The sequence below is a fragment of the Herpailurus yagouaroundi genome, unplaced genomic scaffold (assembly GCF_014898765.1).
Source record: "Herpailurus yagouaroundi ecotype Mexico unplaced genomic scaffold, PumYag 193, whole genome shotgun sequence".
NCBI classification, from domain to species: Eukaryota; Metazoa; Chordata; class Mammalia; order Carnivora; family Felidae; genus Herpailurus; species Herpailurus yagouaroundi.
In genome coordinates this window covers 5,272,997-5,282,394 of record NW_024412424.1, presented here as the reverse complement: position 1 = coordinate 5,282,394, position 9,398 = coordinate 5,272,997, and the positions used below count along the sequence as shown (strand labels likewise).

General features: G+C 59.4%; 1 protein-coding gene across 2 annotated transcripts; it reads left to right on the top strand.

Annotated features, from left to right (window-relative positions):
- The first annotated feature begins 292 nt into the window (after window positions 1–292).
- MYL3 (myosin light chain 3) lies at window positions 293–5,758 on the top strand. 2 transcript variants are annotated; one of them, XM_040445153.1, is made up of 7 exons: window positions 293–497; window positions 2,747–2,774; window positions 2,913–3,062; window positions 3,849–4,022; window positions 5,113–5,190; window positions 5,309–5,351; window positions 5,536–5,758. In XM_040445153.1, the coding sequence occupies exons 1-6, from the start codon at window positions 366–368 to the stop codon at window positions 5,335–5,337; spliced, it is 591 nt and encodes a 196-aa protein (XP_040301087.1). In that variant the 5' UTR covers window positions 293–365; the 3' UTR covers window positions 5,338–5,351; window positions 5,536–5,758. The 2 variants fall into 2 exon arrangements, with proteins under 2 accessions (XP_040301087.1, XP_040301088.1); XM_040445154.1 differs by having other exon boundaries at window positions 5,467–5,758.
- Window positions 5,759–9,398: the final 3,640 nt, after the last annotated feature.

Genomic DNA, 9,398 nt, shown 5'->3' with positions numbered 1-9,398 from the left:
CGAGGGGCATCAGGGTTGCTGTGCCTATGGGTGCGTGTGCATTTGAGGGTGAGTGGTGTGTGTTGAGCAGTGGCTTCGGTCCTCTCCTCCCCCTCCCTCTCTCCAACAGGTGATTGGGAGGAAGGGAGGGCCCTCCCTCTTCCCCACCCATTCCTGAGCCCGAACAATGCCCTCCCCAGGCCCCGAAATAGCCCCTGAGCTTAGCCAATGTCCTTTTATGGCCCTGTCCCTATTGTGCACTGTGGGGGTGGGGGGGACTGGGGTCAGGAGGTGTCCAGACAGGATAAAGGCCAGGCCTGGGAGCCTCACCTACCCTGCTCTCTGCTTGCCATCTCTCCACATCCCTCTCTGTGCTTACAGCTCCCATGGCCCCCAAAAAGCCAGACCCCAAGAAGGACGATGCCAAAGCAGCCAAGGCGGCTCCCGCGCCAGCGCCCGCACCTGCACCCGAGCCCGAGCGCCCCAAGGAAGTGGAGTTTGATGCCTCCAAGATCAAGGTGGGTGTGGGAGCTGGGTTTCAGCAGGAAGGACGGGGCAAGTCAGTGGATCCCAGAGCGGACCTACTCAGTGGCAGGCCAGACTCTAGAAAGTGAGCACTGAGCGGACCCTGGAAGCCTCCACGCAGAGGTCAGACAGGCCCTGGGGGCTTTCAGGCATCCGGAGGGCTGCAGCAGGAGGGATGGTTGTCAGACATCAGGCAGGACTCCCCCAGTGCCGCCGAAGGGCAAGTCTTTTGGTGGCTCTGGAAACTGTCTCTTGCCCTTGTCCCTGGACCTCACATCCTCGGAGAATCCCGGAGCTGCCTGGACCCAACCCTGTGGCCAAGTAGGGATCTTCCTTGTCTAGCAGCGGGGTCTCACGTCCACGCCAAGTCCCCCAGGGTGGCCTGGGGGGAGAGGATGAGGAAGTGAGGCCCCGGCCCAGGCTGGGTCACACTCACCCCTACCAGAGTGGCCGAGCCCCAGACTTAGTCAAGCCTCAGCTTTTAGGTAGGGAAGTTGAGGCACAGGCTGAGTAGATCATGTAGGAAATTGGTCTTGGAGCCGTGACCAGTGGAACCAGAGATCCTCTTTCAGAGTCTAAACTTGGAGGGAGAGCCATGACTCCCACCTGTGGTATTTGCATAGTGGCACATCCCCCGTGTCCTGCCTGTCCCCTGTTCGTGGCTGGCCACCGGTCACTGCCACCCTGCCCTGTGGAGCTCCCCCAGCCCTACACAGCTCCTGCTGTCCAGCCAGACCTGTGGCCCAACTGCACAGAACCGTCTCCTGTTTGTGAGCCCTTCCCGGGGCGCCTGCCTTGTCCCTCAAGACCCGGGTTCAAATCCCAACATTGTCCCCTCCTGTTCACTGCTCTGGGGCTCGGTTTCCCCAGATGTGAAAGGGGGTAATAAACCTTCCTTGCAGGCTACCAGGAACTGTTCACAGAACGTGCTCTTTGGAGTTGGCTCCCTGAGCCCCAGCCACCCCCCTGTGTCCAAACTCGTGTCCCACAGGTCCCCTGCTGGGGTCCGACCACTCCAGGCCCAAGGTGGCATTGTCCAGTCTCCCCGGATCTGCGGTGGGCACAGACCCCCCTCCGAGAGGGGGGTGTAGGGAGCCCCTCGGGCCGGCCAGTGAAGGGCAGGAGGCTTTGCCAGGAGGCCAGGCAGCCTAATGTCAGCAGGCTTCCTGGTGCTGAGAGAGCTCGCAGGGGGCCAGGAGCAACAACTTGTTCTTCCCAGCACTGGGTGGGGACAAGCACGACAAGGTGGCAGGGTTCCTCTGCGCTGATGTGTGCCGTGGAGGTGGAGGTTGGTGGGGCTCCCAGGGAGCAGCAGTGGAAGAGGTGCCAGTCACGCCCCCTCCCCCAAGCTCCTTTCCCTCCTGCGACCTTGACTTTGGGGCGAGTGACTGCCATGATAAAAATAGACCTGGTATCGGGTGAGGAGGGGGAAACCAGGTCCCAGGAGGCCTCCTGACCTCAGGTGGCTCTGATGTGGCCTCAGCAAACACTCACCCACACCCCCTGGCCCCATGCTCTGCTTCGGTGGGGGTGGCCTCGGGCTTATGGAAGGGGTGGGTAAGACCCCATTGTAGAGCGGGGCCATGTGACTGACAGTGCCTAGCCTTGAGGGCCCTGTGCGGGACAGGTGCATGTAAACACTTGCAGATGCACACACGTGTGTGAATACACACACGTGCATCTCTCTCACACACACGCGTGCATTCCTGTGGATATGCTCTCATGCTGACAGAAACGATCTGGCCTGGACCTTCCCCCTTCCCCCTCCTGTCACCCTCCACAAGGAGATGAGGCCTCCCGTCTCTCTCCTGTGGATGGTCCTGCCCGTTGGGCCCCCAGGCCTGCCGGGGGTGGGGGCAAAGCCAGTCTGATCAAATCTTGTGGCTTCAGACACCTCTGTCCAGGACCAGGGGTGACAGGTAAGGCCTAGGCTGAGCTGGGGACTCAGGACACCGGGCCAGCCTTCTCACCTCTTCCCCAGATGCGGCCCCCCCGCCGCCTCCCCCCACCGCCATCAGGGTCTGAGCACATGCAGACTGAAGGCCCTCGTTCTAACAGGTCAGGAGGGGGAAGGAGGCAGGAAGGTGCCAGGGTCGATGGCAGGAGGTTGTGGGTGCTGGAACGGGGACAAGTCGGGTAGCCAAGAGGCTGAGGCCTGGGTTGTGCCCCTGGAAGTGCCTGGGAGGAGGCTTGGTCCCACCCTCTGAGCCAGGCACTCAGAATCTTTGGGGTCTCCTTTCAGATCGAGTTTACACCGGAGCAGATTGAAGGTGAGTGAGGGTCTTGAGGCCGAGGGCGGCAGGGTGGGGCCCAGGGTCTCAGGCCCAGGCCTGAGAGTCCTGCCAGCGCAGCATGAGTGGGGTGGGCTGACCCTGGGTGTGTCCCCGGTTCACGCCCTCTCCTGGCAGAGTTCAAGGAAGCCTTCATGCTGTTCGACCGCACACCCAAGTGTGAGATGAAGATCACATACGGGCAGTGCGGGGATGTCCTGCGGGCGCTGGGCCAGAACCCTACGCAGGCCGAGGTGCTCCGCGTCCTGGGGAGACCGAAGCAAGAAGGTTGGTATGCGTGAGTGCCAGGCCCCGGGGAGGCCGCTAGGGGGGGTGCCGTCTGTGGTGGGACAATGTGGGACCCTCCCTGCTCTGCGCTCTCTTGACATCTTCCCATTGTCTGGATGAGGACACTGAGCTGGTCTCGGGCGATGCCGACGAGGCAACAAGCATTGAGTTTGCTGGGCCATCGGGCCCCACGCTGATTTGCCAGATAGGAAACTGACAGTGCAAATGAGCTGCAGCGGCTGGTGTGAGGGCGGCCGGGGGGGGGGGCACCCAGCCTTGGCCACCCTCTGCTCAGTGGCCCTTCCTTGTCTCCTCCACGTCTCTCTGGGGCTCCGGGCCCCAGATTCCCTCACCGTTTTTGCCAGAGAGGTTTGCCTACTTTGCCCCCAGGGAGTGAGACTTAAGCCCTCTCCCCAGGTTCAAAAGTCCCAGGGAAGGTCTCTGATTGGCCCCTGGCCAATCTGCTGGCCAATCACAGGTTGTGGGGAGGGTGGGGTCTATTAGAAAATGACACTATCTAGGAGGGTTTCCCCAAAGGAGAGCAGAGGCGCCAGACAGAGCACTGCAGCCAACCATCCTTGTGGACAGCAAAGGATTATGTAAACAATGCATTTCTCCATTGACTGTGAAGTGCCTCGTGATGGTGAAGTGCTTTGTGAATGGCTAACGGGTGTAGAGAGTGCTTTGGGACTGTGTGAGGGCCACAGCCCTTCACCATAAGGGACAGCGGAAGGGTGTGCCCATCCCGCCCCTCAGAGCGTGGGACCAAGGACCATCTCTCCACAGAGCTTAACACCAAGATGATGGACTTTGACACCTTCCTGCCCATGCTCCAGCACATTGCCAAGAACAAGGACACAGGCACCTATGAGGACTTTGTGGAGGGGCTGCGGGTCTTCGACAAAGAGGGCAATGGCACTGTCATGGGTGCCGAGCTCCGCCACGTGCTGGCCACTCTAGGTGAGGGCCGCGTCCTCCTCATCCCCACTCCTCCCTCGCGGGGCATCCTGGGAGAAACCACTCGTCACCAGGCAAGCCTGTGTCTCCTGTCTGAAATGGAGAGAGTGACAGTCAAGAAGCCTCTATGGCAGGCGACAGCAATGTGGGGAATTTAGAGACTTAGGTAGGGAGGAAGGGAATGTGTTGGTGCAGCTCACAGAACCCCAGGGGACTGAGGACAGCTCTGGGGACAGGGTAGGGCAGTATGGCATATCTAGCAGGATCAACTCAGTCCCGGTGTTCGTTGTCTTGAGGTCACATTCCAGGGACACGGCAACTAAGTGGCCCAGTAGGTTAGGCGCCTGCCTCTTGGACATCCAGACCCCCATCATCTGGCTGGCAGGGGCACCCCCTTCTCAAAGAAGCTTTTTTGTACAGCAAATGTTTATTGAGCACCTGCTATGTCTGCTCAAAGCAGCTTTTCCCCGTACCAAACGTTGACTGAACTCCTACTGCGTGCTTAGCCCTGTGCTGGTCTCTGGGTTGTGTGTGTGGCTGGGGGTAGGAGGTCGCCCCCCACCGCAGTGAGGGAACCCACACAGCACACAAAACCCAGAGGCAGGAGCGTGGCAGACTTGTCTGGAGAACAGAGATGTTGTCTCTTGGTCCCCTCCACCATCACCCCTCAAGGCCCTCAGCTTCACCCCACGGGCCCTTCCTCGAGCCTCAAGAGGCCGCCCTGGGGAACTGCTTCTGGGGACATGGTGGGGCTGGCCTCCTCGTGATGGGAGGACCCCCAGCAGCCCGTCGAAAAAAGAGGACAGTGCGTGCTGGTGACCTACCTGAACGCCAAGCTGGCTTTTTAAGGACAGAGCCCAGGCTTGGAGGGGGCACCAGGCCTGCACCCCAGGTTCCACCGCTTTTGACTTGTCACTGATTCCCCTGGAATCAGAAATGGGGGTGATGGCCGAGGCCTTGTGAGCCGGGATGGCCGTGCCAAAGTGAGGTGTGGGAGCACTAGGGAGGCAGACCCACCACCCAGAGGGGCTCAGGGGGTCCCCGCACCCTTCGCACCTTCCGGGGGTGCTGACTCAGCCTCCCGCCCCGCCAGGTGAGAGGCTGACGGAAGATGAGGTGGAGAAATTGATGGCGGGGCAGGAAGACTCCAATGGCTGCATCAACTACGAAGGTGCTGCTCAGCAGGCCAGGAGCCGGTGGGGGGTCGGGGGTGGGGATTGGGACCCTAGGCTCCCGCCCTTGGCTACCCAGTGCTTGAGCCCTGCCACTCACTCTCCCCTTCCTTCCAGCATTCGTGAAGCACATCATGGCCAGCTGAGCCTCCCATCGCAGGTGAGACCCCCCACTTCTTTCCAAACCAGCTGCGGCCTCTGCTGAGAGCAGAGATGGCCTCACGCGCTGTCATCCGGATCCCTTGTCGCTACCTCCCCATCCCCACCAACCCCAGTTCTCAGTTGGCATCCTGCTGCCTCGCTCCGCCCTGTCCTCTGTAACCAGTGACCACCTTTGCTCTCAGGGAGCCCAGGGAGGCCATGCTGGGGACCGCTCATGCCCCACTCTCAGCGCTGACACCAGTGGCCTGGAGTTGTGGGGAGCAAGGGAGGGCATCGAGGCTCCTACACCAGCTCCCTCCGCACCGCCCTGCAGATCTCCGTGTGCCTGTCATCTCCCTCTATGAGCTGCGCCTCTCTGTCTTCACCCCAGGGGCCTCATGAATAAACGGCTTCTGTCCTTCCTTTCTTCCTCATTCATTCCTTTCTTCCTTCCCTCTCTCCCTCCTTCCTTCTTTCCCCTCTGTGGCCCTTTGGTTGACTTTTGTAATATGTATGAGCCCCACACGGTTAGCCCTGGACAAAATGAGGGCAGTCACGCTGAGATCCTGCCTCCTTTCTCCCCTTCAGACTATCCTGTCCGGTGTGCCCAAATCCTCTGCGCCTGCGTCCAGGGACACCGGTAGGAGTAGGGCTGAGCTGGAAGAGGCCCGGGTGCCCCCCCACCCCTTGCTCTTGTCCGCTCCTCCTCCCCCTCTCCCCTCTGGAGGTGGGAGCTGTGCTGTAGCCCCCAACACAGGGACGCCACTGGGGTGTCTGAACTGTCTCCTCCCACCACCAGTAATCGGGGACTCACGGGGCATGGGCCCAGGGCCGCCCATGTCGCAGGTGGGGAAACTGAGGCCCAGAGCAGTCACACTGAGTCACATTGGGAATGAATGGCAGGGCAGGAGCTAACTTTGTTTCCAGGCTATCAGAATGGAAGGGGCCTTAGACCCCTGCCTGACTCAGATGGGGAAACTGAGGCACTCTGCCTGTGTCGTGGCTGTAGGCCAGAGGAAGAGGCCTTACTGGGGCAGTATCCGGGGTCCCTGGTGGGTTCCCCAGCCCTGGGCTTCTCAGCAGCAGATAAGTGTACAGTCCCTGAAATGACAGGGGGAGGTACATACACGGCCTGCAAACCCAGTCCCATTGCCCACACCCTGCTTGGGGCCAGGGCTCCTCCCCTCCCCTTGGAGTTCAGTGGGGAGTGTGAGGGGAGACTTCCTGGAGGAGGTGATCCACATGGTTTTGATCGGGAGGAAAAGCAACGCCCTGCAGAGAGGCTGGGGGCCTAGAGACCGGGGGTGTGGGGGAGATCAGGGGCTCAGAGTGAGGAGTGGGCCACACAGGGTAGAAAACAGCCCGCAGGCCAGGAGGACCCAGGAGGTCAGGGCAGCGCCATCGGGGTGCATTTGCATGGCCTCCTGCGCATGTGAGTGCGTCAGCATGTGAGGTGAGCCTGTGGCTGTGTGAGTCGCTGCGTGAGGGTGTGGTGTGGTGGGGGTCCTGTCTGCAAGTGCGCTGGGGTTGTCAGTGTAAGCGCGTGTGGGGAGTGCGCCCGCAGCGCGTGTGAGACAGTATGTATGAGGGGGTGAGTGTGCAGGAGCCTCACTCATCTTCCTTCCATTTTCTCAGAGTTCATTGAGCACCGACTGTTTGCCAGGCTCTCGCCTAGGCCCCGGGAACACCGTTGTGGAGAAAGTGTCAAAACCTCTGCCCCGTGGAGCTCACAAAGTCACCAACCATAAAGTGTGTCAACACGTGATAAAGGCTGAGGAGGGACCCAACGTGGGGAAGAGGCTTTGCGGTGTGCGTGTGTGTGTGTGTGTGTGTGCGCACGTGCGTGCACATGTGTAAGAGCTAGGAGGCGGTTGACGTGTTAAATAATGAGGCCGGTGATGATCGGAGAAGGTAATAGTTGGACAACGACTTAAAAAAAAGAGGAGATAATACCCAGAATATATAAAGGATCTCGACAACTCAACAGCAAAATAATTAATAACCTTCCTCAACGATGGGCAAGACTTGGGGCGCCTGGGTGGCTCAGTCGGTTGAGCGTCTGACTCTTGATTTCGGCTCAGGTCGTGATCCCAGGGTCTTGGGATGGGGCCCCAAAGGTTCTCTCTCTCCCTCTGCCCTTCTTTCCCGCACGGGCACTCTTTCTCTCTAAAATTAAAAAACAAAACAAAACAGGGCAAGACTTGAATAGACCTTCCTCCAAAGAAGGTCTACAAATGGCCAATTAGCATGTGAACGGACGTTCAACATCCCTAATTGGGGAAATGCAAATCCAGACCACTATGGGATACCACTTCACGCCCATTAGGATGACGATTACCCACGAAACAACAAGCATTGGCGAGAATGTGGAGAGACTGGGACCCGTGGGTGCTGGCGGTGGGAATGTAAAGTGGTGCAGCGGCTGTGGAAAGCGCCACGGAGGGTCATCGCTAAATTAAAAACACGTTGCCATATGATTCCAGCAATTCCATTTCTAAGTACATGCCCGAAAGAATTGAAAGCAGGGACAAAGAGTTACTCGCACGTCAACGTTCATAGAGCCATTATTCACCAGAGCCCCAAGGTGGAAACAGCCAAGCGCCCACGGACGGATGAATGGTGTACACGCACAACGGACCGTTATTTGGCCCCGAAAAAGGAAGGACATACTGGCACTTGTTGCAACATGGATGAAATTTGAGGATGTTCTGCTGAGTGAAATAGGCCAGGCGTGGACAAATGCTGTGTGATTCCACTTGAATGAGGTACCTTGAGTCCTCACATTCATAGAGACAGAAAGCAGAACGCGGTTCCAGGGGGAGAGAATGGGGGTTGTTAAAGAAGAGAAAAAAAAAAAAAAAAAAAAACAAGAAAGGGGGGATGGAATGTCTCAGCTGAGACAGGGGCCTGAATGCAAGTGGCCTCCCTGGGAGGTGACCCCAGGGAGCATGGGAGAGCAGCTGGAAGGAAAGGAAGTCTCTGTGGGGCGCATGGGAGCAGAGAGCGCTGCGGACAGTGGGGGCTCAGCCCCACTGGGGGCCTCCAGAAGATGGCTGGCTGTCCTCCTGAGGGGATAAGGGAATCAGGCTATCCAGCTACTCCTGTCCTCACTGGTTGAGGCAGGGCCTCCTAGGCAGGCTGGAACATTCGCGTGGGGCACGTCGGCATTTGCCCCGGGCAGCATCGAGGGAAGACATTCCCGCAGCAGGGCACAAGGACGCGCTGAGCGGGAGCAGGCAGTGCCATGGGGGAGGTGGTGGGACCCGAGTCAGAGAGGTGACAGAGGGCCTGTGGCCACGGGATGGGCTTTGGTGGGTGCTGCGGGGAGATGTTTTATCAGCATCACTCTGGCTGCCACGTGGAGAATAGCCTGGGGGACACTAGCAGAAACAGAGTGATAAGGTAGGAGGGTCCAGGAGAGGAAAACAGATGAGAGGCAGCCGCTTGGCCCGGTGGAGATGAGAGGCAGTCAGACAGCAGGTCACTTTGAAACCAGTCTCAACAACATCTTGGGCAGGTTTCGAGGCTTTCCGGTTCCTTTCCTTGTCTCAACGCAGTCCACCCCAGCCCCAGATCCTGTCTGGGGCGGCAGGAGAGGGACTGGGGCCTGCTCGTTTATGGCGGGGAGTCTGGCTGGCTGGTGGGGCAGCGTGCGGTGGCCTCTGTTAGTGGGGGTGTCTCCCGAGTACGTGTGACCTTGCTGGACTCTGGCTAGCCTCCCAGGACAAATGGTGGCCGAGGACCCTCACAGAAAAGCAGGGCCTCCCGCTGGTTACAATCAGGGCAGGGAGCCACGTGACTGACCGATACCCTTCTGGGCAGCCCCCACTTCCTGCCTGCCCCAGCCACCTCATTCCCGGACGCCAAGCCGGGGAACTGCTGAGCTCTCTTTCAGAAGTCTCCAGGGGCCGCATGGGACTGGGACATCCCAGCTTTTTCTTTCTGGGGATGCTCACCCTGGGCCGGAGTCCTGCAGGCAGGGATCACACCTGTCATCTCCAGGCAAGAAGCGACCCCGCCTCCAAGTTCACGTCTCCCCTGGATCCCAGGGGATACATTGCTCTCT